This window comes from Labrus bergylta, chromosome 19 (genome assembly GCF_963930695.1).
Source record: "Labrus bergylta chromosome 19, fLabBer1.1, whole genome shotgun sequence".
NCBI lineage: Eukaryota > Metazoa > Chordata > Actinopteri > Labriformes > Labridae > Labrus > Labrus bergylta.
This window is the reverse complement of record NC_089213.1, coordinates 12,015,689-12,042,231: the sequence shown is the minus strand read 5'-3', so window position 1 is coordinate 12,042,231 and position 26,543 is coordinate 12,015,689. Positions and strand designations below refer to the sequence as shown.

At 42.9% G+C, this 26,543-nt stretch overlaps 4 protein-coding genes across 6 annotated transcripts; 3 read left to right on the top strand and 1 right to left on the bottom strand.

Annotated features, from left to right (window-relative positions):
* Positions 1 to 1,474: 1,474 nt before the first annotated feature.
* LOC110000226 (junctional adhesion molecule-like) lies at positions 1,475 to 7,791 on the top strand. Of its 2 annotated transcripts, none has more exons than XM_065948194.1 (8): positions 1,475 to 1,647; positions 2,778 to 3,026; positions 4,837 to 5,109; positions 5,660 to 5,707; positions 6,263 to 6,301; positions 6,391 to 6,504; positions 7,050 to 7,112; positions 7,200 to 7,791. In XM_065948194.1, the coding sequence occupies exons 1-8, from the start codon at positions 1,512 to 1,514 to the stop codon at positions 7,358 to 7,360; spliced, it is 1,083 nt and encodes a 360-aa protein (XP_065804266.1). In that variant the 5' UTR covers positions 1,475 to 1,511; the 3' UTR covers positions 7,361 to 7,791. The 2 variants fall into 2 exon arrangements, with proteins under 2 accessions (XP_065804266.1, XP_029137358.2); XM_029281525.2 differs by having other exon boundaries at positions 1,476 to 1,647; positions 2,775 to 3,026.
* Positions 7,792 to 7,835: 44 nt separating this feature from the next.
* Positions 7,836 to 15,966, bottom strand: LOC110000224 (uncharacterized). The gene is made up of 5 exons (XM_065948195.1): positions 15,744 to 15,966; positions 14,579 to 14,929; positions 14,355 to 14,468; positions 8,961 to 9,013; positions 7,836 to 8,488 (listed from the first exon to the last, which is right to left on the bottom strand). The coding sequence occupies exons 1-5, from the start codon at positions 15,775 to 15,777 to the stop codon at positions 8,333 to 8,335; spliced, it is 708 nt and encodes a 235-aa protein (XP_065804267.1). The 5' UTR covers positions 15,778 to 15,966; the 3' UTR covers positions 7,836 to 8,332.
* Positions 10,504 to 13,172, top strand: LOC110000222 (uncharacterized). The gene is made up of 2 exons (XM_020655437.3): positions 10,504 to 11,047; positions 11,620 to 13,172. The coding sequence occupies exons 1-2, from the start codon at positions 10,709 to 10,711 to the stop codon at positions 12,127 to 12,129; spliced, it is 849 nt and encodes a 282-aa protein (XP_020511093.1). The 5' UTR covers positions 10,504 to 10,708; the 3' UTR covers positions 12,130 to 13,172.
* A 1,330-nt stretch (positions 15,967 to 17,296) lies between the features above and the next one.
* igldcp (Ig-like domain-containing protein) lies at positions 17,297 to 26,283 on the top strand. Of its 2 annotated transcripts, none has more exons than XM_029281527.2 (7): positions 17,297 to 17,490; positions 19,215 to 19,258; positions 20,070 to 20,441; positions 21,184 to 21,274; positions 23,767 to 23,969; positions 24,103 to 24,156; positions 24,264 to 26,283. In XM_029281527.2, the coding sequence occupies exons 1-7, from the start codon at positions 17,468 to 17,470 to the stop codon at positions 24,332 to 24,334; spliced, it is 858 nt and encodes a 285-aa protein (XP_029137360.2). In that variant the 5' UTR covers positions 17,297 to 17,467; the 3' UTR covers positions 24,335 to 26,283. The 2 variants fall into 2 exon arrangements, with proteins under 2 accessions (XP_029137360.2, XP_029137359.2); XM_029281526.2 differs by having other exon boundaries at positions 17,340 to 17,490; positions 23,767 to 23,945.
* The last annotated feature ends 260 nt before the right edge of the window (positions 26,284 to 26,543 follow it).

Sequence of the window (26,543 nt, the reverse complement as noted above, 5' to 3'; positions counted from 1 at the left end):
TTCTCGAATCTGCCGCTACAACTGCACAAACTACTTTTCTCGCGTGAATCTGCGCTGCTTGAGTTTTGCAACACATTTGCAAGACGTCTGTAGCAAAACAAATTTGTACTTGTAGGAATGCCCCCTACTAAAATTAAATTGTCTAAGTATTTCGATTCTGACCCTGGACTAGTTTAGTTAAGAATTAAGATAAGAATATTGATAAGAATATGTTGCCTTTCTCTTGTTCCTTAAAACTAGATATGATAAGTGAAGATAAAAAAACACTTCAACACAACACAACACTTGGGCCAGCCCAACACAACACTGTGTTGGGTTTCTTGCAAAGATCAATAAAAACAAGCATTTTGGCTCCTACAAATACTGTGCTAGTGATGTGAACCTGTTCTGTTCAGTTCTGTTTTGTTTTTCTGTCGCAAATGTGTAATCAAATGTGAGAATCTTAAGTGACAACTTTCTGTATTTTTAGCTGCAAATTTAAAATGCAGTCTATTTCTATTTGGGGAGTTTTCAGTGACTCAGACACAACTGCAACACAAAGGATGGGGTTTATTTTTTATAAAATATAAATGCAGGGAGGAAGAAACCCTCTGAAGTTAAAAATACAGCCTATACCACTTTTGCAACCACCTGACTGATACTCATGATTCCTATTTATCTCTTCCCCCTTAGGTCGTGACTTCCCCCTCAGGTCGTATGATCCCTCTTGTTAGCTTACTAACTAGCTAGCCTGCTAACGAAACTATCCGTTCGCATGTGCCGATGGACGAGCAACATTTCCGTGGTAACAGTAACAGTAACAGAGGTGCTGCTTGTCAACAGGCAAGGCTGCTAGGGGCTCCAGACCAGCAGGGGGCCCCTGAGGGCTCACAAACTTAAACCAAAGCAGTGGCCTCAAATTTAGCAAAGACAGTAGGAAACCTCCCTCAGGGGCCCCCCATCTGGCAGCTGTCACTCTCGTCGCCCTGCTGAGTGTTGAATGCAATATTGCCGTGAAAACCAATGTTTGTCAAAGAAAGAGAAAAATTAAGAGGAATGATCGGTTGATGGGATAGAAAAAAGAGAGAGTAAACAATTGGAGAAGGAGTAATTGTCGACTGGCAGACATGATGGTGATGAACGCTGGTTGAAGGGTCCCAATTGATTTTCACCTAGGGCCCCGACAGGCTCTAGAATCGCCACTAAACAGCAAGTTCCACCAATCAGAGACAAAAATGTTGTGTTTTGTCAAATGTCTTATTTTGTGTTTTGTAAAATGTGTTTTGACCTTCATGGCCAAAATGTATTTTATAAACTTTGCATATGTCTTGTTTTTGTGTTCAAAAATCTTAATTTATTCTGTAACTGAGGTCGTCAAGAGCACTCCAAATTTGCCATTGGTTTCCTTCTACTTGTTTTTGTAGTTACAATGATTTAACGACTGAAGGTGTCAGTTTAATGCTGTGAACAGAAGCGATGACGCTCAGCTCCCTGCAGGAGGAGGAAGTAGGAGAAGAGGAGTCGGGGTGAGGATGTGGAAAAGTTTCTCACTCCCTGAAGCAGCTTCACAGGTCGATGCTTTTTCTCTGAAGATGCTCAGTTTCATGATGTTCTGTCACGTTTGGATCCTGCACACAGTTCTGATCCTCTGCAGGGCCAACTCAACAGGTACAGCTTGACTTCATGTTTATTTTATTATACATATCTGCTTTGGTCTAATGTTATACATGCAGAAGTCCTCAACATTTATCTTTTATATCCGTCCTGTATTTCCTCATGTGTTACATGTCAGCCTGCAGTACACATTTTTGTGTATCCTACGCTATTTAAGAACTCAAAGCTGCAGAGCAAGTGTACATTTTCAGATCTCCTCACTTTTTTTTTTACAATAAAGCACCAAAAAACAAACACTTTACTTTTGGACTTTTTGCACACAAAAAGAAAGATATTTTCTTGCTGGATTGTGGTGAAAATTTCAGAAAAAAAGACAGAAATGATGCCAGTTATACTCAAACATTAATTTATATACACGAAACAAGAAGTGAGGGAAATGTTTGGCATGTTTTGGATGGAAAACTGGACAGTATTTGAACGTCAGCCCTTACATCTTCACCTCATGTAGTTGTATTCTTTTGATAATCACTAGGTCTTCTTTCCTTTATAGAATGAATATGTTGATTTTTATTAGGTATTATTTGGGGTCTTTTTGTCTTTATTTGATAGTTCAGCTGAAGAGAAACAGGAGATGTGGGGAGGAGAGAGAGGGGGATGAAATAAAGCAAAGGGCCGGGGTCAGATTTGAACCCACAGCCACTTCGATGACAACACAGGATTATACAGCCAAACAAGGCGCATGTTAAATAACATAACATTAGATGTAACTTTAAACTGTAGAGTTGACTAAATGTTTCCTGCATTATTTCTGGGACTGGATGTCAGCGAGCATGTTTCCACGAGATAAAAGAGGAGAAGCTGATAAAACAGGAAGTGAGCTAAAGACTCACCATGAGCAGGACGCGAGTGACAACGTCTGCATCTAAAACAGAAGCTCGTCCATGCAGAAGGTATTCTGTGTCTGGGTTTATCCTGGAAACGTGAATTAAACAATGCACAGAATACATTAACAATACAAAAATACAAATACAAATTTCTGTGAGATCTCACATCTATGAAATCGTTTGTACAAACAGCAGGTGTGTGGTCTCTGGTCTGACTGAATCATGTGGGTTCAGGGGATTATAAAGTTTAATAAAAAAAAAACCTGAAAACACAAAAAAAGTGTTTCACTCCTCCAGCAGTGATTAGATATTCAGTCCCAGAAGATCACCACGTGTGTCTGCGGTGTGGCAACGACTCTGATGTTGTCTGGACTCATGAAACCAGGAACGTCCCGGTGACCCGGAAAGGAATCTATGAGACAAATGACGACCCTGAACGGTGCATCCTGCTGTCTGACGGCAGCTTGCTCCTCCTGAAGCTTGACAAGTCGGATGGAGGAGAGTATCGCTGCAACTCGAGGCTGGTGGCGGAGCTGCAGGTGCTCACAGGTAGGATACGGAGATATTAGAGAGATGCATTATGGGAAAGAAACTCCAATATTTAGAAATGTTTTACAATGTTTTGAGTTTAATTTTTATGGAAGATTTATTGACAAAACAACAAACTGATCATTGAATGTGGTGTACCTTAGGGAAGTATTCTAGGTCCTGTCCTTTTTTATTTGTATAAGTTTCCCCTTGGTGAAATAAGTAATTTTAGACCTTGATCTAGTGGGTTTGTGAAGCAAGTTGGGCATCATCTTTGCACACCACTTGCTATACAGTCAATAATAGCAGTAGTAGTAGTATGTGTAATAACACTGAAGATAATATTGGCTTTGCACTCGATCCCCAGGTAAGCGCAGTATTTAAATCCTGCTTCTTATAAAAAAAACCTCATCCTCTCATTCAGTGTCTAAAAAAAGTAATCCACGCGTTCATCTCCTCCTGTCTCGATTATTTACTGTGATCAGCTACAGTAGTCGTCCCTGTCCTGGCTGCTGCTGGTCCAAAACGCTGCAGCCAGGATTCTGACTGGTTCAGGAAGAGGAAACACATCAGTCCACTCCTAGGACCTCTTCACTGACTGTCAATAGGCTTCAGGATTGATTTTCAGGTGTTGTTGTTTGTATAGAAAGAATTGCTTGGCTCCCTCCTACATAACCAACCTCCTTAGATCGCCTGACATGGGCTTCCTGGCATTCCCTCACTCACATCTCAAGCTGGAAGATGATCATGCTTATGCGGTCAAGGCCCCCAAACTGTGGGTCAGCCTTCCCCCCTCCATCAGGTCCGAGTTTTAGAAGTTCCGCCTCAATAGGTTCTTTTATAAGTTGGCATTTGAGATGGTTTCTCTCTGATTTTCTTTTTGTCCTCTTTGTAGTCTCTGTATTCTAGTAATTGTTGTAAATCTTATGCACTGTTTCTTTAATGCATTGTGCAGCACTTTGGTCAGCAGCTGCTGTTTTAAAATGTGCTTCATAAATAAATGTGAATGGACTAGCAGCAGAAGAAGTGCAGGTAAGTGTTTTTAGTATTACGGTTAGTTTTGCCATCACACTGTACACTAAAAGAACCGCAGGTCGTCTAGAAGGAAACAAATCTGTCTGCGAGTGATTGTGAAACTGCCTTACATCATCGATGTAAGTTCCTGAATCAAAAGAGGATGTGAAGCAGGGAGGGACTCTTTGAAAGCATAAACGATAAAGTTCCCACAGTTTGAGTTAGTCATGAATTTTATTACAACCCAGCTCGTGGGGGGGGGGGTGGAGGAAGAGAAGTAACATAAGAACCAGATGATGTTGATAAGTTTAATTTATTTACAACAACAAAAGGGTGAGGCAAACTGAACGGGCCAATGAGAGCAGCTCAAATCAACAACAGAGTAAAAGAGAAGGACTCCAAATAAGGTTTTAAATACGTTCTAACGTGTGTAAAGAACGGAAAATGAAATCTACAATAACTACACTAACTTAACAAATCAAACAACAAATGAACAGCACCCCTAAACCTAGTGTTTCCTAATGTAAGTGTGTGTGTGTTTGGGAAAGGGATGATCACCTGACCCAGTCCAACAGGAAATGAGCGCCTCAGATCAAATATGACCGAAGAACATTAACACACACACTCACACCTCTCTCACACACACACACACACACACACACACACACACACACACACACACACACACACACACAACTGAATCCTATTACCTGGAGCCTTGGCTTTGTGCACAGCATGAGCTAAGACTCCACCCAGTGTTCAGTCTCGGTATTACACTCATACAAAATCAGATACTCATGATTCCTATTTATCTCAGGTCATGACTTCTCAGTGTCTGCGGGACGGACACTGCTGCTCCCCTGCAGCAGATCCTCCAGACCCAAACAGAGGTGGTTTTATCGGAGGAGGGAGGAAAGGAGGCGGGAACTAATCTTTACCTGGTTCGGAAACGGTACGGCGAAACCAGAAAAGGAGGGGAGCCGGCTCAGCTACGGGAACGATGGACTGCAAATCCAAAACCTGCAGCTAGAGGACACCGGAGAGTATCTGTGCAATGGAAATCTGCAGGCCAGACTCACTGTTGTCACGGGTGGGTTCATGTTTGTTCAGCAGTGGATGTTTTAAGAGGTTTTTTTTACATTGATCTAGTTCCATAAACTTCAATGTAAACATTTCATTTCACTTTTCTGACATTATTACTTCTACTTCACAGTTAAAGCCTTTAAAGGAGCAACATATCATTCTGACACCTAGTGTTTAAAATGGGTACTGCAGTCAAAATTCAGAGAAGAGAAGCCAGCACTTCAACATAGCATCATTCCTTAATGTCTGATCATATAGTAAGGTCACTTTATCATTTCACTAACTACACATCTTACTGGTTGGACCTTTAATACTTTACTCTAATTACTTTAATACGAAAAACACTCAAGATGGGTTAGGACTTTGTCTTTTACATATTCTATTTTTCATATTATCTTGTTGATTGTCGTGAACTTAAACCTAAACAACAAACAAAACAACAAAGCTTCACATTAAAATAAAGAAAAGGACGCAGAGAGTTTAGCTGTCATCAGTTTTGAGGACAATAACTCGCTCTAATGTCGTGATTTTAAAATGTGTTTGTCTTGACTCATCAGTGCGGCCCGTGCCGACCAGCAAAGCTGCAACGCCTGTGACAATAACAGGTGAGGTTGTTGTTTTATAACCCTTTCTTTAAGTTTGATGAGTTTAGACCACAACTTGAATCTTTTGACCTTTCTAAATCAACTTATGTGTTCGGAGGTTCTTTAGTGTAAAAGCAAAACATCGATGAAACAAAGAGCAGACAACATGCTGCTTTAAGTCACGATGTCTTTATGGATGATCTTGTTGTTCTTTGTGTCTTTTAATGTCTAATAATGTAGTTGTTTAATAATATGTGTGGCTGCTCGTTGTCTGTGTGAAACTTGCTGCTGGTCTCGGCCAGGACTCTGGAAAAAGAGATTTTTCAACTCGAAGAGTTTAAAAAAAATCTTTTTAATTCAGTTAAAACTTTTTGGCTAATGGCCTCTGCTGAATGTCCTCTGAGTCCGACGCACTCTCCTCCCAGCACTTCCTGTCTCTCTTCAGCTGTCCTTTCTAATAAAAGGCAAAAAAATACAGCTTAAAAAAAGAAATCTATTTCGAATGATACTGTAAAGCTGTAACCTCCATTAAGTGTTGATTTAGTTTCTAGACCTTCCTGCTCTCTCTCTTTTCAGCTGAAACAAAGAAGAAGGAGAAGAGCAGAACTGAGAATGGTTGGTCAGCTTCATGCACTCACCACACGTCTGTTTTCTGTCCTGTCGGATGTTTCGTTGACCAATGTTCCCTCTGTGCTCTCTGTCAGTCCTGCTGATGGTCGGCGTGGTCGGGTTGGGGTTAATGATCCTCCTCATGGCGGCTGTTTGTATTTTACTGACGAGCTCGAGGTGCAGGAAGGAGAAAAAATACAGAAGCACAGGTAGGTGCTCTAAAGTACGGAAAGCCAGGAGTGTCATTATTTCTATATTTGTATTATTCCTTCATCACTGCAGACTCAAGCTACCTTTTTTTTTTGTTTTTTTAAAGTTCTGTGATCAGACAGCAACGTTTTGATAACAACCGCCGTGAACACTGATCAGCAAAAGACGACTAAAAGCGCTGTAGTACACATGTTGAGCCAGTAGTCCGCGGTGTGACACACATTCGCACATGCTCTTCATCTGCAGAGCGGTGAGGTGTCAACATACAAAAAGTCTGATGATCAATCGTTTGTGTGGACAGACGACGAGGTGGGGTTGTTACCTCAAGTGACCCTAAACTACAAAGAGAGTGGAGTTCAAGAAAGTGACTAACTTGGAGTCATGACAGTCGCCATTTTCACAAACAGAACTACAGTTGGCCATTGTTGTTGTAGTCCACTTTTGTCTTTTCAGGCACCCTAAACGCTCTTACAGTTTTCAGCTGAACTCGTCGTGTAAACAGGGTAACATTGATGCTTATCTTCTTCTTCTGTTTCACCTGCAGCCGCTTCACAGAGACATGAAGACACCAAGCTGCAGCCGTGGAAGACGTCCAACACACAATCTGGTAACACCGTCTGAGCTTTGACCTGTGTGTCTAATGATCCTCGGTTCTGTTTCCACCTTGACTTCAACGTCAGCTGTCTCTCCTCAGAGTCCGCGGTTCCTGAATGTCAGCCTCACATGGACGAGACGATCCACTACGCCTCTCTGGGCCGCCAGAACTGGAGGGGGAGACCCTGCAGGACTCCACCGGATCAGAACCTCAACAACATCATCTACTCCTCTGTCGTCACCAAACCAACAGCACGATGAACACAAACACACTCTGCTATCTGCGGCACCATGAACACAATCACACTCTGCTACCTGCAGCACCATGAACACAATCACACTCTGCTACCTGCGGCACCATGAACACAAACACACTCTGCTACCTGCGGCACCATGAACACAAACACACTCTGCTACCTGCGGCACCATGAACACAATCACACTCTGCTACCTGCGGCACCATGAACACAATCACACTCTGCTACCTGCGGCACCATGAACACAAACACACTCTGCTACCTGCGGCACCATGAACACAAACACACTCTGCTACCTGCGGCACCATGAACACAATCACACTCTGCTACCTGCGGCACCATGAACACAATCACACTCTGCTACCTGTAGCACGATAAACAAACAAACATGTTACTGCTCCTTCGATGAATAAATGAATTTGTTTTAATGTTAAATATTTAAGTTATGGTGATTTTTTTAAATATTGACATGACAGCAGTTGTTTATATCTCTCTGTATTTATTTAAAACAGAATGAAATTGTAGATTAAAAACATTCGATCATCAGTAACAAAGAAGATAAGCAACAATGGATGCTAGATTGATCCATGAAGAGCAGATATCAGTCATGCTTTTGTCAGAAACAGTCAGTCAGTCGCGTGTTTTACATTCTTCTTGTGTTTTTGTGAATGTTCAAGTTCTTATGGAGGTGAAATGAAGTTTGATAAACGTAAAGCTGAGGATCATATTTACAACATGTTGACAGTCTGATGTGATTTAAAGAGGAGGCGAGTCAAACTGTGGTGAGTTACAGTATTCATAGAGACTTACAGTATATAAAAAAACAGTGTGTGACTCATTCTTTACGTCTTTAAAGAGCAGAAAATAATAACGATAAAAAAAACATTTGAGTCTAAGAAGACTTACATTCGGTATCAGAGCTTTGTATTTGGTGTATTTGGTGTAATTGGTGTTAGAATATGACAGTAACACAAAGTCAGCGATTATTTGAACCGTTTGGGTTTTTGCGACCGGCCACCGTGGAGTATGTGACTTCCCCTTTAACCAATCCTGTCCCTCCTCCTCCTGCTCCTCGGCCAGAGGGGCGAGGCTTCTCTGCATGCTTCAGACTGGAGTAGTGCAAAGACGCGTCCTGCAGAGACAAACGACGACGAAACATTAAAAACCGGTTCAACAAGAAGCAAAAACATCGATGCTGAATTATCTGATTTCAACATTTAAAGTTAAGTTTTAAGAGGTCATAGATGTCCTAAATGCACATTGTCCAACACATGAGACCATAACTGAAACACCTGCAAAAAACACATTTTAAAATCGGCATGACTGTGTCGTCCCCACAACAACCACCGCCGTCCTCATTCATGCACGGCCTGCTCTGACCTCCAGCTCAGTGGCGAGGAAGTGTGGACAACAGGAACATGAGGAATACAAAGGAGAAATCCTTCCTGTATATTATCCCATATGCCAAAGGGCCTCCAGATAACACTTGTTATGAACTGGCGCTCTACAAATAATGATTGATTAATTTTTAACATAAAAACAAAAAGAACATGTTTATGAATCACGTTTGAATGCAGGAGGGGAACACGTCGTGATCTACTGACCTCTGTGACCTTTGGACTCTTGTTGCATCTACAGCTGCAAACAGCTGGTTTACCTGCAGAGAGAGGACGAGAACACTGAGTCAGTCATCTTGAATGAGTTATAACAAGGGCTGCCAAACGAGCTGCCTTTTTTAAATCATGATTCATCATCTTTTAGTGTGTGTGTGTGTGTGTGTGTGTGTGTGGGTCAGCTGAGGACAGACAGGAAATAAAGGAGGAGAGAGAGTTGGAGGCGTGCAGCAAAGCGCCGAGGTCTGATTCGAACCCACGACCGCTTCGACAAGGACTTTAGCCTCTGTTCCTTGGCTGCATTTTGAAATACAGCAAGGCCCTTCCTGTAGTCGGAAGGTTAGGACATGAAGTTAAGCACAGAAACAGGAAGTGGTTAGGGATCCCAAAGTGAGGTCAAACAGCTCAAAGGAACCGTAACAAAGGTCAATGTGTGATGTCATAAGGTGCATATTACTTTGGACTCGTCAGCTGAGCTGTCTGAGAGTTTGTTAAAGTGAAATGAGACATTCAAAGATGCAGCAGTGTCCTTCTTTTACATCACTTGAGACTACAGGGAGACACTGAGGACGACTATCTACAGTGAGCATGCTAACACATCAATGCAGAGCACAGGCAGCTCGAGCACACTTGCGCTTAATGGTGTTTTATTATGGTGCGTTCTAATTCATAACTCCTTGTGAACGCGAGTGGAGAGGGGTTGGAAGTGTGTCTCTGGAGAGCGCAGGCTTCAGTATGGAGGAGGTGTGGCCAAACAGCAGTTTGTTTTGGTTCCATGCTGGTGCTCAAGGGCGCCATCTACTGGATCAAAAAGTCTCACATTCGTCCTTTATTGTAGGATGATGTGCCGAGAAGCCGTGCAATATGTCAACATGTCACCGCAGCAGGGAGATATTTTTTTTTCTTTTATAACTGCAGGACAGAGTCCAAGACACAATTCCCTTTGAGGACAATAAAGTACGTCTTATCTTATCGTCTGAGATAGACCTTTAATTTGAAAAAGAAACAAGTCTTTTTAACAAACAGTCCCTACATTTCACTCTTGAAAGCCTGCAGACGATTGACAAGGGAAGATTTAACCTCACAAACAAACATGGAGCATTCAGAAGAACAGAAACAATTTTTTTTTCCAGTAAAAATATTGTTTTGGTCATAAAGTTAAGAATTATATGAAAAGGGCAATGCATCAGCTGTTTCTGTCTTTAATCATGTGATCAGATCCTTAGAATAATGGAGCCTGTCAGTAGTTAGTTACCCTTTAGATGCACAATGATCAGCTGCACTAGCTCCTGACGGTTATGTTTTCACACATTACCAACCCGGAGAGTTAAAGAAAGTTAATAAATACAGGTTGCTGATTGTATATGTGGAGATAGTATTTAGAGGCTTTGGATCCAACAGCTGATTTTATTGACATCTACTGCTGGATCTTAAACATGACAAACTGTACAGAATCTATCTATGCAGGGGTTAATTTTACACTGTGCCCTGAATAGCCAAGCCTGCATACCAGAGCAGGCAGTGTGACCGTTAAAGCCTTCCCCAGTCAGTAAGTGAAAGTGAAACTAGTTGAGCTGTTGTTGTCGAGGGAGCAGGCAGTGTTTCTAGCTCTTCCTTTTACACTTTTTATTAAAGAGATAAAGTGCTCTGAACACTGACAAAATAGGAGGAAGTCTGTTTGTATTTGTTAAGGAAGAGCCCGCTGAAATCTTTCCTGCACTTTCCTTGCTCTCTGCACCATGCCGGACACTCAGCTATGTTTGGAGGCCTTGTCGGCTCTCTCTGGCTGTAATGTGGAGCAGACAGACGGCTCCTCTCAGCTCACCCCGCAGGACTTTGTGAACGTCGTGGCCCTGAAGGAGTTTTACAAGCAGGAGGGCTTTAAGCAGCTGGAGTACCCCAGTTTAGGGACTTTATCCCTGCAGGATCTGGAAGAAAGGGACCTGTACAGCTCCCCCCTGTCGCTGAGGGAGGGCCCCTCCACCGCCGGACCCCCAGAAAACATCCAGACCACAATGAAGATCAACCCTCAGGACTTCTTCCACCCGCAATTCAACTACGACTTCACCAACATCAAGGTGAGAGGACACAGGACTTCACTGCATTTCTACTCTCGCATGACTCATATAATACTGTTTCGATATCATTGAGCAAAAATAAAAGCGTGAAATACGATGCTGACAAACCAAGCTGAACTAAAGTGAGCGAGGGAGGGAATAAGAAAAGGAAAGAGAAAGGGGAAAACTGTAACGGGTAGGAGGCAGGGAGGAAGAAAAAGAAGAAGGAAGCAAGTGTGCTCGTGAGGCAAGAACTGGGTAAGAGACGGAGTGAGAGAAGCTGAGCAAACAAGCGAGAGAGAGAGGGAGGGAGGGAGTGAGGGAGAAGGGGTGTGTCCAGAGGAGTGTCCAGGGGGGGGTGGCATGGGCCCCCTGTGAGAAAAGTGTGGACACGCCCACAGGTACTGTTATATCCCTATTAGTCAGTGATGAAGAGAGGGAAGGAGTGTTTAAGCAGGTGAGGAAGAGGAGGAGGAGTAAACCAATGTATGGATGATACTGTTGACGTGTTCTGTGATGAAGAAATTATAATTAGCATGTAGCCTGTAAGCATTCCCCACTAAAGGTTCCTCTCTCCCCTCTGCCCCCTTCAGGACGGTAACACTACGTTCCTGAGAGGAAATGAGCCGTACTCCCGTCCCTGCGGCTGGAACCGAGTCGCCCTGCAGGTCACCAAGAGGTACGATGGTGGCAACGGCTGGCTCGGAACGGGGGCAGACGCCTGGCCCGTCTCGTACCACGGACACAACATGGACGGCTCCCTGGGCGTCATCTTTACACGCGGAGAGAACACCACGGATGACCCACAGTTCCTGGATGCCGCCGCTGCCTCTCTGGTCCAAGGGGAGACGAAAGGAAGAGGGGTGTACTCCACGCCCGATGTCCAGATGGCAGAGAAATATTGCAAGAAGTTCAAGTCCAAAGTGGACGGGAAGACGTACAAAGTTGTCCTCCAGAACCGCATCAACCCAAAGAAGAGGAACAAGTGTCAGAGAGAAAACGTGTGGCTGGTCTACGTCCCTGAAGGCTACAACGACGTCCAGACCAGAGGCATCGTGCAGGAGTCCATGCGACCCTACGGGCTGCTGCTGAAGCAGGTTTAAGATAATCAGGAACATTTAACTTGCCTGAAGTTTTCCTGATTCACTTCTCTGCAGTGAAATTCTACAGAAGAAGTTTATAAATGTTAAGTTTCAGCATGTGCTCCGATCAGCTTTGTTAGGGATGTGGTAAAAAAAAAAAACAATAGCTAAAACCATTTTCTCAGAGCCTCTGTCCACAAAACATCATTTTCTGTTAAAGCCTTTTTCTTTCCAACTCTTCCCATGACAGAGAGAGCAGACTTTTTGAAAAACTGCTGCTGTCTGTTTCACTGTTTCTATCAGTCAAATAGAGTCAGTCGTGTCATCCTGCTATCCAAATTCAACATGTATTCAAATTAATGTAGCAACTCTGGTTTCAAAAATGTAAATCTGCATTCTTCCAAACAGCCAGCAGGGGGCAAACACCCCTGGATACAGAATGTTGCCAGATTACAAATAGGTAAAATTAAGGAGTTTATGGTCTTGATCTCCAGTTTCAAGTCTTCTTCGATACATCCTGATGAAGTAAATGTTGGTCCCACTTAGAGTCACCCAGAGCACAAAGCAGGGGCGAAGTTAAGGTGAGGGAGGCTACCTGGGATTGTTATGTTGTTACAACTGTCAACAAAGATGGATCATAACCAATGCATATCCATCCTACCCTCCAAATATGGTCATGTCCTCTTGGTCCCACCAGAAAGTTGCATTTCAGTGAATTCATGCAATTCAACCAGTCACAGCACCTGTTTTTGCGACCTTGCAATTTCTGCCACTTTTCTACTAATCACCTCATTCCCCCTAAATGTCTCCAGATCTACGTCTTTTATTTTGATAGCGTTAAAGTCTTCAATGTTCTACAAACCTCATAAACATAATGCTGCTCTCCTACTTACCTGGAAACCTCCTTCACCGAGTTCACACATGATCTGTAGCTAAAGCTGCCTTTTTTTACAGTCTCATGTTTTAACAACTTAAAAAAACTAAGAAATCTTTATTTCAAGCTCTGGGCTGTAATGATTTGATTTACATGATGAGTAATAGAAAATAAAACAACATATCAAGTTTGTCATGTATGGTTGTGGTTCCTTCTGTAACTATAGAAAATGTTTAAGTCTTGGTCAAACCAAGTTGAAACTGCAGAGACAAGAAGGTTGAACAATGATGCCATCTAGTGGTGCATAGTGCAATTGTTTTCATTTAACACTTCTGAATTAAAGTAACCATCCATCCATCATCTACACTGCTTGTCCCGTTAGGGGTCGCGGAGAGCTGGAGCTGATCCCAGCTGTCATTGGGCGAGAGGCGGGGTTACACCCTGGACTGTTCACCAGCCAATCACAGCGCTGACATATAGAGAGAGACAACCAGCCACACTCACATTCACACCTGCGGGCAATTTAGAGTCACCAGTTAACCTAATAAGCACGTCTCTGGACTGTGGGAGGAAGCCGGAGTACCCGGAGAGAACACACACATGCACGGGGAGAACATGCAAACTCCACACAGAGAGGCTCCTGCCAGACGGGGATTCAAACCAGGAACCTCCTCGCTGTGAGGCGACAGCGCTAACCAACAATGAAATTATTTTAAGTTCTCATTCTCAAAAGAGGAAATTCTGCAGATTGTAATCATAGTTTAGTGTTCCTCATTGCACAAACACTCACACAGATCACTTCTGTGCTGCTGAACAGAGAAGTGGTTTAATTGTTGTAGCTACAATGAACAGTTGGAGTTGTTATGATCCCCTGTGAGTATTAAACTCTTGATGTCTTCTTTTTGTAATTTTCCCTAAACATCTACTTATGTATCTCTGTAGTCCATTTGGTCAATAGGACTACAATTCCCACAAGTGTGGGCGGCTGTGGCTCAGTTGGTCGTCGCCTCTCAACCAAGGTCGAGGGTCCCAGCTGAGCAACGTGTCCTTGGGCAAGACACTTAACCCTGCATTGCTCCCGCTGCTTCGGTGGCGGTGTATGAATGGATTAGTGTTGTACTTACTCACTGATGTACGTCGCTTTGGATAAAAGAGTCTGCTAAGTGAATTGTTACCAATATGGTGCTGCAGACGGCGGCACCATCTTGTCCTGTCAAGGTGACCATAATTTAGTCTTTAACTTGATTCTCGCTCTGACTCCACGTCTCAAAAGGCTCTTTAAAGAAGTGAGCATGTCCTCTCTTTTACCGTCTGTACCTTTTTGGTCCTTACAAAGATAAAGTTGAGAAGTTGAGAGGACACAAAGACACACCTGAGTACAGGACGAGTCCGATGATGATGAAGAGTAAACAGGAGACGAGTACAGCTGGAAGAACACAGATCCCTAGAGTCCAACATGGCAGCCCTGCAGACTCCCCTCCAGCTCCTGCAGACACAGAACACTAAAGAGTTCATTTACTGATGTCTTACTGAGTCCAATAAAACCAGATAACCTGTTATCCTCCAGAGTAAAAATACATAAATAAATAACCTTACCATGAACAGCCAGGTGAATCCCTCTGCTGACACAAACATTTTCTGCACACGTCCCGGAGCAGAAATACAGTCCTGCATCCTCCTCCTCCACCTGCAGAATCATCAGAGCGACCAATCCCTTCTCCTCAATGTATCTCCGTCTGTCGGCAGCGGCATGGTAGTTCAAGGAACTCCCACCAAACTTGTGAAAGGTGACCGTCAGCAGGGGCAGCAGCTGATCGGAGCGCAGCAGGTACCAGGTGATCTGACTGCTGGAGGTCAGGTTACAGCTTAGAGACACATTATGACCTGGCTGGACCACAAGGGCTGTGCGGAGAACAGGTGATGCTGAGGACAGGTGAGCTGCAGCACCTGAGGAAAGTGAGGGATCAAAAGATAATATGTAACAGAATCATTAGATACTGTATGTAACGGCACTTGCTTTGAGACCGTTCTCAGGCCTCCTGTCTCCTCCTCAGGTTCACCTTCCATGTTGTCAGTTTGTGACACCTTGAGGAGCTTTAAATTATTTGCAGCTCATAAACCTCCTTATCAATCTGATACTCGCGTCATTAAAAACCCTTATTTCAGACTCTGCCTTTTTAAGACCCCCCCCCCTCTCTCTCTCCACGTGCCCCACTCACTGCCATGAATTAGAACAACAGAACCGTCTTATCTGTGCATGTTAGATCATCTCGTTCATCCAGCTCTGCCTGCACTCATCAGGAGCTTCACGCTGAGCCTGGACCCTCCTCTCGTCTGTGAGCCAGAGTAGGTAACAAGTAACAATGCAGCGCCACACCTGCAGGCTCGATCTTCCGATCTTTTAAAAAAAAACAAAAAAAAAACAAAGCTGCCCGAAGAGAGATGTTTCAATGGCACAAATATGTTGGCAAATATTTGTGCAACGTAAACAATGTGTGCAGGAGTTTGCCTGCAATTTCTTTTTTTTTTGACTTTTTTTTTTTCCATGGTAGCAGACCCGTTATTGATGTCGGCTGATTGGTTTAAAACGTGTAGTGACAACCCTAAAGTGAGCCGAATAAACAACAAAACTACAGACAGACGATATAAAACGATACCTCCATAAATAAAGCTCTATCTCAAATCAAAAGTCCTTGAATCTCTCCACACACAAACCTTGAAAGGCTTGGAAACGCCCTCGATAATTAAAAACAGAACTTACAAAGCAAAGTGATGATCCACGGGACATCTGCCATTATTTATTAATGATAATCTCCAGGGGTTCAGGGCTCGCGCTGCAGGAGCACGAGGACACAGAGTGGTCAGTGAACGAGCTGTTAGTGTGTGAGGGAGTGAGCAGGGGCTTTTAGATTTAAGAGACCACCATGTCTGTTTTTTTTAAGACAGCAGCGTGTCAACAAACCTTTAAGTTTCCACTTCTCCCACAAAACTGGCCACGAAACTGACGAGGCAGCATCGTGCATGCGCAGTCCTTAGGTTTCGTTTCTGCGGAAAGCTCGAAGCGGTTGCAGCAAATAAAAGCCTGAGAATAAAAACGCACCTCATCTGAACTAAAATGATGAACGTGGAGCATCTTGTGAAGATAAGATTTTACTGTCTTTTCTTGTCCCAGAGGGAAATTTGCCTCGGACTTCGCAGTGCTCTGATGCAGTAGCAAAATATCAAAATACATTAATTCAGTAAAACTTGACTCGTTAAATAATCATTCAATTCCATCCAATTCCAAGTAAATTACTAAAACCATAAATATGTAATAAGTAAGAACAATAATGAACAGTGCAGGTACAGCTACACACACACTACAGTTTAGGTCGTGTTGAGGGCTTTGATGGGGACAAAGGAGTTTTTGAAACGGTTGTTCCTAAGGGAACCCTGTATCGTCTGCCTGAAGGGAGGAGCTGGCACCTCACCTGTAAGGTGTGTGTATATGTCTACAGACACTGTATACTTGAGTAAAGGTTTCACTAATGAGGAAACACTTACTGGTGTCGTCTGTAACACAGAATATGGTCCTATCTGTGGAATGAGCGGCTTTAAGGTCTGTACATTTCCGATGAGGGTTGGGTTCTCTGAAAAGATGCTGCGGTGACCTGGGGCCTTCCTGGAAAGTGAACCACACTGACTTGGAGAGAATTGTCTCTGTAGTGGTTTTGAGGTTTCCCCATTTCATCTTTTTCACAAATGCGGATGCTGCTCTTCAGAAACAACCTTTCAGACTTTCACGATGACCACAGCCTCATTTACATCCGTTTATGCCTTTAATATTGTAAATAAACAAAACACAAAAGATCAACAGAGCCAGCAGGGGAGCGCAGCGCTGTGCGTGTGAGTGTGTGCATGACTGACTGTGTGTGTGTATGTGGAGCTCCAATTCACAGGCTGGGAAACCTTGTTGACGCGTTGCCAAATCAATAAGAATATGTCAGTTTGTTTATGATTTTGTTACAGCGTGGTGACATTTCAGCTGTTTTCTCACAAACCAACACTGAGATTACCATGGTAATGAGTTAATTTCTCAAGGTATGAGAAAACGACTGATATGAACTCGTTATGTATGTATGGATATGACCTTAGGGCCTCCATATGTGAAAAAAATTAATCTGATGAGATATTAGTTATTTTTATTTTTAAGAATTACGACTAAAAGAAAAAAAATACGACTAAAAGAAAAAAACATCTTGATTTTTCTACCTACCCTGACATCTACACCAAAAGTTGGACTTTATTCTCTGCATTTTAACTTTTGTAAGATAAGATCCAGCAACACCCTCCTCCCCGTATGAGGAGGGAGGCGCACGGGAGCAGAATCGAAACCTAACATTCATAAAGAGAGATCCAGACTGGAAGAGATCACACTCTACCATCAGAGCTGAGAGCAGACAGGAGGAGAAGAGGACTGAGCTAGATTACCAAACAGCAGAGATCATGAAAACTACCACGCACAAATGGTAAGAATCCATGTATTTCTTTTAATCCGATTTCCTATTCGTTTGGAGATTCATTGTATTGTTTTTTTTTTTTTACCAGTTTTTCTTGTTTTAAGCATGCGGAATCCTCTCAACAGTCTTTTTTTTCTGTAACTCGTCAGTGAATGAGCTCGTAGTCTGCAGGATTGAAACATTTCCAGAATATAAACTCGCTTTATGTCACGTTAAACTGCGGCTGCTTCACCGCTGCACGCGCGTCGTTTAAACTCGCCGCCTGCTGCAGTTACGTTTCTCTGGAAACCGACAGGTGATCAGAAACGAAACTTACAGGAATTACTTTATGTTAATCCAATCCATGATGACGCCTCTAATGTCAACAGACTGGTGAAATAATAATGAAAACAAACAGTGGGACCCTGAAAATCTGAGTTTGATAAAAAAATGTTTTAAGCCTCTGAAACTTTCTGATACTACGCCTGCGTATTTATGTTTTATTATTAAAAGGTTAGAAACCCAATAACTTAATATTTAGATTTTTTTATATACTCGTTAAAGGTTTCATGGAATTAACGTGAACTAGATTATTGTGTATTATATCTTGGAAAATCATCATGGAGCAATTTAGGGCGTTGTTCAATAAGGATCTGATTTGGATGAATGGAGAGATGGAGTGTGTCATGTGTTCGTTGTAAAGCACTTAAAGAGTCGCTGAACAGAGGATCACATCCGCGCACATTCTTCACAACACACTGTCTCTCTTACTCTCTCCTTTCTTTTTCTATTCTCTAGAGCAGTGGTTCTCAACTGGTGGGTCAGGACCCAAAAGGGGGTCCTGGAGCTGTTTTCAGTGGGTCGCGATTGTGTGCCCGGAAAAAAATAGTGTCAAAAAGTCCATGAAGTGCTTTTTAATGTTTTATTCCGTTTCTTTGTTCTGTGACCTGATCTGAAATTTGGGTCGCAATTCTTCTGTGAAGGAGTTGGTAGTGGGTCCTGAGGCAAGACCAGTTGAGAACCAGTGCTGTAGAGTAACAGCAGTCCCACCTACTGGCCTGAGAAGGATACACTTTCAGAACACAACAGAGGGATGGATGGATGGTTGGAGAGATTGATGGATGGGTGGAGAGATTGAAGGATGCCAATTAGGGGTCGGACTCGAACCCGGGCCGTCTGCTTTGAGGACTTTAACTCCCGCATATACCAACCTGCACCCTGAATAACAAATATTATGATTAATAAAATTACAAAATGTCTCATCATACAGTTTGTGTAGAAGGAAGACATGTTTTTTTTTTTGCTTCATTGTATCCGTTGTATTTAAAAAAAATCTATTTTGATGAATAACGTGCTTGGTTTTAAACTCTGAAAGAACTCGCATATAAGTGTTTTGTTATTTCTCTAATGCCGTGGTTCTCAACTGGGGGATCAGGACCCAAAGGTGGGTCGTGGAGCCATTTTCATTGGGTCACGGACGTGTGCCTGGGAAACCAATCACTCTGCTCATAAAGACAAACCGTGTGGAAAACTGTTGAGTTTTGTGATGTTGACGACGTGCCGTTATGTTTTGTTCTGTCTGGTTGAAAATGTTTCTGAATTTGGGTGGTGCCTTGTCGTGAAGGAGGTGGCGATTGGTCCTGAGGCTACACCAGTTGAGAACCACGGCTTTAGAGTACAAGTGATGGATTCTGACAAGATGAAGTCGGTGTGTTCTGTAACCAATCAGTGATGTTCTCATGACTGTCTCCCAGGTTCTTCAGACATCTCCTCTGTTTCCTGGTTGGGACTTTAGTTGGTGAGTATCTGTTGACGCTCATGAATTCTCTGTTGACAACGGCCGGTGTATGACCGACACTATGCTCCGCTACTTTTTACTGCATGTTTTATATTTTAGATAGTTTATTTCCCGATCAGACTCGGAGCGAGGAGGATGTTGGTACAAGACACCATCTGTAGGAGGAAGAAGTACGAGTAATATCATACATTTAGAAAAGAGCGCCGGGACATCAACAGCACCTTTCTGAAAAGTTGAAATAGCTGGGCGCTAGGATTTATGTCTGCGTGGCCGCCTTCATCTGCAAACGCTCTCTCCTCATTGAAAACAATTGAAAAAGTTGCTGGTGCTTTGGGGACCTAATGTGATTTTGGAGCCAGCCTTTAAAACATGTTTCATTTCATATGACGGTTTAACTTTTCCTTTGATAATAAACAAGATGGAAGCTGTTCAAGAACAGTCAAAGTTTATGTTTTCCACTGAAGTTACTGGGGTACAGGGTCGTCATTATAACAGAACTTTGATATGATTCTAGTAAAAGTAATTTCCTGTTTTCAATTATCAAATCTTGTAAGGAAACTCATGCACACTTTCTAAATACAAGAACACTACATTTAAACTCTGTTATCCCTCATAATCCATTCGAAATCACCCATGAATTCTGATCCATTTCCTCTCCTCAGCTCCTTTAAAAAAAACCTTTGACATCCAAACTGTTAGTCTCAAATGAAGTTGCATCCAATAGAAACACTTGATACCTGAAAGTTTGACTGATGTCTGAAAGTAACGCATTTCAAATAGTAGATCTGCCCCTCTTCCTCTCTTCCTCTAGACTCCTCTTCCCTCCCCTCATCCACCCTCCCCCGGCCCGTCAACACCAAGGTGGGAGAGCAGGCGGTCCTTCCCTGCAGCTGGAAGACACGCCTGGGGGAGAGGGAGATGGAACTGCCCGCCTGCCACATCCAGTGGAAGAACCCGGCCAACACTGTGTTCGAGCAGCTTGGCCAGCACAAGTTTGAGGCACCCGGGTTCGAAGGCCGGGTGGGGGTCCAGGAGGAGATGCTGGGGTCCGGGGACTGTTCCCTGATCATCAGGGACGTTCAGATTATGGACATGGGGAGATACGAGAGCTTCATGGTGGTAGACGGAGTGTGGTCCACCAAAACCCGGGTGTTCATTCAGAGCGTCAAGCTGTTAGTGAGCGGTCAGTTTGTTGTCTTTGTTTCCTCTCTCATGTCCTCTACTTTGAAGATGCTCTGTGTATTCTGGGGTATTCATCGTCTAAATGACTTGCAGGTTCAGAAAGAGTTGTAATGGTTCCAGTAAATTGCTGCGATGTCATCCTCTGGGCATATGTGCTCGACCACAGAATGTCCCGTTGTTATTCTAAGGGCCCGACATCATTATGAACAACATTTCTGCCCCTCTACGCCGTATATGTGAACACATAGTTTCACTAGCAGGCTAGCTAGTTAGTTAGTTAGCTAACACAACATGTACTAATAACCTTGTTATGCTGCAGGGAATGTCATTTCTATATTCAACAACAGAAACTACAAGCTACTTCAACGTCATTTGCAATGGATTGTGGGATGTGTAGTTCTTAAACTCCAGCTGAAAACTTGAACACAGCCATTTTTTCATTTTCAGATCAAATGTTTTATAGTCATGAGTATTGGGGTAGCTGGTTGTAGTGGGAACAGGCTTCAATCTGTTGATATAAAGATTTAGTGAAATTAAAATAAACGTCAAAATGTGTCTAAAGACCGCCACGTGAAAGAATCCTGAGACGTGACCTTCTCTTTTGTCAGATGTCTTCGCTCCTCTTCTATTTCGTCTGATTGTTTGTCTCGTCTTTTTGTTTTCTTGGTCATTCTGCTCTCTTGTTGTTTAATGATTCGTCATGATTCTCACATCTTCACTGAATGTTTATTTTTTCTTCTTAGACCACAAGTCCCTTCAGACCCATGCTCCAGGCGAGGACTTGGTTCTGGACCTGCACACCAGTCACTCTGTCAGAGTCATTTTCCAGGGCAGGTGAGCCGATTACACTGCAAAAACTCAAATCTCAACCAGTGTGTTGGTCTAGTGTCTTATCAAAATATCATTACACGATCCTCGCCAGGATTTGTGTTTTTGTAGTGTACCTACTGCCCAGAGTACAAACAGAAACATATTCCTTTCTTCTGCATACAGTCATCTTCTTGTCACATTTTGTGTTCCATCACGTCTTATCGTCTTGTCTTCTCTGTTTCCTCCCTACATTCTTTAAAATGACTAACACTGACTGCAGGCTGCATGTGTGACGTTATGACTCATCTAATGAGCCTGCTCACTAAACAAAGACGAACCAGAAACAGAATAAAGGGGATGTCGGAAAACAATGAGAACAATCCATAAGTCAAACTTTTGCCGCTATTAATGTGTGATCTATTGAGCTTTACATGTACTGCAAACCACCAGATGGCGCCAGTATGATGGGGCTTACTCACTCGGAGGGGACTTGAGATCTTTTGCGAGTGGAGAACCGCGGCACCAACCAACCGTCTACCGTCAGGGAGGCCCAGCGGCGAGAGAGATGGCCTGAGATCAGCAACACAAACAGTTACAAGACTTTTACCTTCCATGACGTCGAAGATTTGTCCATCCATCCAGCACGCCATCCTTTATCGATACAAATATCTGGTTTGGGGTTTTAGGGCCTGGAGCCGTTCCCAGCTGTCACTTGGTGAGAGTTGGGGCTCCCTGAATATGTCGCCCACATGCCCGAGTGACCGGGTATCCTCAGCAGCATGTCTCCGTACGAGGCCGGAGTACCCAGAGAGAACCTGCAAACAGCAGAGCGGTCCATCTTAGAGGTATGAACCATGAACCTTCTTACTGTGAGGCTGTGTTAGAGATGATACCCCAAAACTCACCAAGGGCTACCTTCAAACTGTCAAGATCCACCTGCGCGGTACCACCAGAGCCTTTCCATGCTACAGAAAGCTTTCCCGTTTGACTACAGCTGTAAATAGTTGACTTGCGGTTTCTCCCGGCATCAAAACTCCTCAGATACCTGAGTTTGAGTACCTGCAGACTGCACGACTTTGTACGGCAAAGTGACGAGATGGAGCAGCTGATGGATGATGTCTACATGCAGGAGAATTTGCTGCTTGTAGTCAGTTGGTAAATCAGGGTTGAGAGAGGTTCTCCAACGACACTGATTGGCACCGTACCACCTACATACTGGCTTGACAACTGGACCAGTCCATCTCAACCAGTGCTCCTTCACAGAGACTGAAAAAGTCTGGGACAGTTGCTGATGAAGAGAGCAGAGAGAATGGCGCCCACGCCGTCAGGGGAGCTATCGTCCCCGTCCCATCGCAGACTTGAAGCGGTACAGCGGGTGAGTCGTTGAGGCCAGGTGACCTGCTAGAAGAGGCAGTGTAGCGACGGCCCAATAAACATATTTTCCATCATGCTTTTTGCTCGACTGCATGCCTGGTTTGTTACTAAGAAAATGTTGATAATGCGGTTTGAAGTCTTTTTGTGTTGGTCTGTATTTATTCTTTATTTTTGACCATAACAGTGGAAGCTGTTGCACTTTACGAGGCCCGTGTCTGAGTTTGCGTTCCCTTATTGAGTGATTGTCATTAAAGGGAGTTGACGTTGTGAATAGCAGCACCCCGTCTCTCTTCATGTCGAGATGCAGTGTTGGTGTGAGAAGTCGGACCTGAGCACGAGGGAGAAATCGAAGGAGAGCGACAGGGAAATACTCCAGAAGCTTCGAGAAGGACCGCCATGCGTCTACTTCACAGACCTCCCACAGAGCCGGAGATAGAAATGCTGACACAAGTTGGCGCTGGAGCGATGTGGCTAAAGTGGAGGGGACTATCATCAGCCTATCTTCAGCCTTGAGACCCACCTTCACACAAAAACATCAGAGGGTGGATTTTAGGATTGTAGATACACTGGGATTGTTATTTATTTAGTTGGTATGGCACATAAACTGGGGATAATTTACAAGTTAATAGAAGAAAAGTGAGGAAGGGGTGGGGGAGTGGGGGGGTTAGGGAATTATATAAGTTTGACTTCTACCTCCTCCTTTGCTGACTCTGTGACTCTGGGCACATTCCTGCTCCAAAGAGGTTTAACGTTTTTATTCCAACGACTCTGTGACTGGTCTTAATTTACAAGAAAATGAACGTCTGTTTTGATGTTGAATGTCATTCTCGTCTGAGGATAAAGCTCTTCACCTCCAGGACACGTTTGTCCTCTAATGACGGTTAAACAGTGTTTGATGGTACATTTTCATGAATCTTTAAGAAGCTGTTGATGATTTCCTCTTAGCTAAGAAGTAATCACATTTTCTGAGCTCGTTCTGCCCCCCAGAGGACGAACACTTTTGATTTCTAGCTGCAGAACTCTTACCCAACCATCAGTGTGTTTTCTTTCTACAAGTTACTTTCTGGCAGATCTCATGTCATGCTTTAACGCTGGTTTGGGGTTAACCTCATTGTTAACCCTAGTTATTCTGTTTTCTGCAGGAACAGCTCTGATTGGACGGACCTGTGGATGAAGGACGATGAAAACAGTCAGCGTTTGGAGAAACATCCTCTGAAAGAGCAGCTGACCATTAAGAGTTTGAAGATCTCGGATGAAGGGCTGTACAAAGTCCTGGATGAGCACGGCCTCTCTGTGAGCACCGTGAAGCTCTCCGTGGAAGGTGAGACACCCGCTTTACCTCCCGGTGCGTTAGCCTCCGTCTCAAATGTACCTGGTGTTTGATCAAGTCGTTTTCATGCAATCTGCCACAGAGCAGCTCTAACCCTTGAACTGTGATTTGCTCATCGTATCTGATGTAATGATCCACTCTTTCACAGAGGGCGCCAACTCTCCCAAACTCCCCCAAACTCAAGACAATCAACAATCTACAGGTGAGAAATAACACTTGTGACAGCACAAACAGTTCCACATGAAGAATAATGAATGAAAAATAAATAATTTTTAACCCCTCCTTTTCCCGATCTCTGATGTCTTTCAGACGGAGCTTCTACACACAGTTTCTCCGCTCTTCTCCTCTTGTCTGTTCTCGTCACAACTTTCCAAAGTTGAGCAAAACAACTGCTCGACTGAAACGACTGCTTGCACACTTACTAACAGAGATGATATGATTGTACTGAAGCGTATCGCCCCTGTGTTCCTGAACATTAGCTGGGATCATTTCAGAAATGAGCCAGGTGTGCTGTGAGTTTGGGGTGTCAGGACAAAAAGACGATTGCTTTAAAGGGTGATTACATTTTTAAATCCTGAATCCTAAATCCTTAACATATTCTGAAGTCTAACAGGAACAAAGGTTTTTAAAACTTTCTGCTAATTGGCTTCTGGCAGCAGCAACAGCCCCGAGATTTGTCCACTAAAAGATGTTTTTGTCCCTGACAGGCTAAGGTAGTTATTCTTAGTGACATCATGACAGAAAGGATCCCTGCACAGAAAGACCTCGCCACATGAGACAGCCATTAGATTGCTCTCTGTGGATATACCAGACTTCTACGGAGCCCCTGAAGTCCCACAAAGTTTGAAAATAAAAATCCTGTCCAACAAGTCATCATCTCATATCTGTGCACAAGATATTATGTTGTGGAAAAAAGTTGTCTTGTGTGTATAAGTTATCATCTAACTTGTGCACTCTTTTTTCTTAACTTCTTGGGACTTCAGGGGCTCCGTAGTCTCTGTTGACAGAATCCTCTTTCTAAGCTCACATAACACCGGAGCCTCTGATGTACTGCTGCATGGATAAATCAGTGTGCTTATGTTATTGTGTTGTGTTGTAAATGATGCGATCGAAATCCATTTCATCTCCCACACGTGAAGTCTTGACTATGTACAGCGAGTGATTAAGGTTTTCATTTACATTTATATCCCCTGGGAAGTGATGAGGGCTTTCATAAAAATACTCTTTAATGATTAAATTAATATTCAAGCTTTGTTTATCCTGCTAAATACAAACATATTTGTGATCTTTGTGATATTTGTGTCTACACGGCCACTGAGATCATGTAATTTCCATCTAAAGACATTTGACAGCCAATTAGCTTTCAGTTAGCTGTGAAGGTGGCTAATTGTTTTGTTTTATGTGGCTTGATTTCTGCGTTTTGTTTAATACAGTGAGGTTTGCAACACAAATTTGAAAGTTTCATAGTTAAGACATCCAAAATGTTTGTATCACAGTGAGTCAGAATATCAAAAAGCTAAGTTAGCTATTAAGAACAATGCTAACTTAGCTCTTTTGATACTTGGTTCTTTGTTGTTTTTTACGTTGAAATGAGGCTCGATGTCTTGAGTTTTTTTTTTTTTTCTGACATTAAGGTCACACAGTTTTAGTTTGACCTTGTAAAGATGACTCCCGAAACTTTCATGTTGTTTAATAACGCACAGCAATGTAAGCCAGGCAGGAAAAGGAATTCTAAAGTTAGCTGTAACAGAAGCTAAGTGAAATGTTTGAAGTTGTGAGTTGTATTAAGTTCAGTTAAGTTTGTGACAAACTTGAAAAAAATTCAATATTATAAAGATGACATCCAAAAGTTTCGTATTGTGAATTCCAATCAACCTGTTGTGTTAGCTAGGAAGTAGCTTTGCTAACATTAGCCGTAATCCTAGCTAATCTGTGAAATTGTTTTATTTTGGAATGTGGCTTGAGTTTTCGGACTAGTCTTTACAGCGGGAGGAAAATTAAACATTTGTTTGTCATATTCACCTGATGTAAAGAACTTAAAACCTTCAACTCATACACGACAGCCCCTCAGCGTTTGAACGTCCCACCGTGAGTATGATGAAACAGAAAGACAAGAAAATGGCTGCTGTGTGATTGTAGCGAATGCACATATATACATTTCTGAAGTTGTGTTTTTGTTGGCGTTTTACTGTTTGCAATCTTCAAAATATTAAGTTTGCTCTGTCTCCAATATGAAAATATATCGGTCTGTGCTTGTGGTGAATGCTAATAGAAAGTCGGGTTAACGGTAATTTTGTTTTTGGCAATATTAACGTGATATCTAAAAGTGGCTCTTAGTATTATTAACATGTATCTGTGTTTGTGATGAGATCATTCTAGTTTGAGTGAAGTTTTATATATAATATATATATATTATATATATAGTGTTTGATTAATAAAATCTAATCAATCGATCAATAAAAAATAAGCACTTCTCTAGTCTTTTGATGACTCAAAGCTCTTCCCCCTTGCAGGTCACACCTACACATTCATACACCGATGGTAGAGGCTGCTGGGTAAAGAGACCATCAGCATTAACTCATCCATTCA

Excerpts from the sequence above, each read along its gene's own strand:
- LOC110000224 (XM_065948195.1), bottom strand. The coding sequence starts at position 15,777 with ATGGCAGATGTCCCGTGGATCATCACTTTGCTTT. Across the intron at positions 14,930-15,743 it reads GTGGATCATCACTTTGCTTT|GTGCTGCAGCTCACCTGTCC; the intron begins GTAAGTTCTGTT and ends CACTTTCCTCAG. Across the intron at positions 8,489-8,960 it reads AGAGTCCAAAGGTCACAGAG|GACGCGTCTTTGCACTACTC; the intron begins GTCAGTAGATCA and ends TTGTCTCTGCAG.
- LOC110000222 (XM_020655437.3), top strand. The coding sequence starts at position 10,709 with ATGCCGGACACTCAGCTATGTTTGGAGGCCTTGTCGGCTCTCTCTGGC. Across the intron at positions 11,048-11,619 it reads ACGACTTCACCAACATCAAG|GACGGTAACACTACGTTCCT; the intron begins GTGAGAGGACAC and ends TGCCCCCTTCAG.
- igldcp (XM_029281527.2), top strand. The coding sequence starts at position 17,468 with ATGAAAACTACCACGCACAAATG. Across the intron at positions 21,275-23,766 it reads AGAGTCATTTTCCAGGGCAG|GAACAGCTCTGATTGGACGG; the intron begins GTGAGCCGATTA and ends TGTTTTCTGCAG. Across the intron at positions 23,970-24,102 it reads GACACCCGCTTTACCTCCCG|AGGGCGCCAACTCTCCCAAA; the intron begins GTGCGTTAGCCT and ends ACTCTTTCACAG.
- LOC110000226 (XM_029281525.2), top strand. The coding sequence starts at position 1,512 with ATGTGGAAAAGTTTCTCACTCCCTGAAGCAGCTTCACAGGTCGATGCT. Across the intron at positions 1,648-2,774 it reads CTGCAGGGCCAACTCAACAG|CAGTGATTAGATATTCAGTC; the intron begins GTACAGCTTGAC and ends TCACTCCTCCAG. Across the intron at positions 5,110-5,659 it reads CAGACTCACTGTTGTCACGG|TGCGGCCCGTGCCGACCAGC; the intron begins GTGGGTTCATGT and ends TTGACTCATCAG.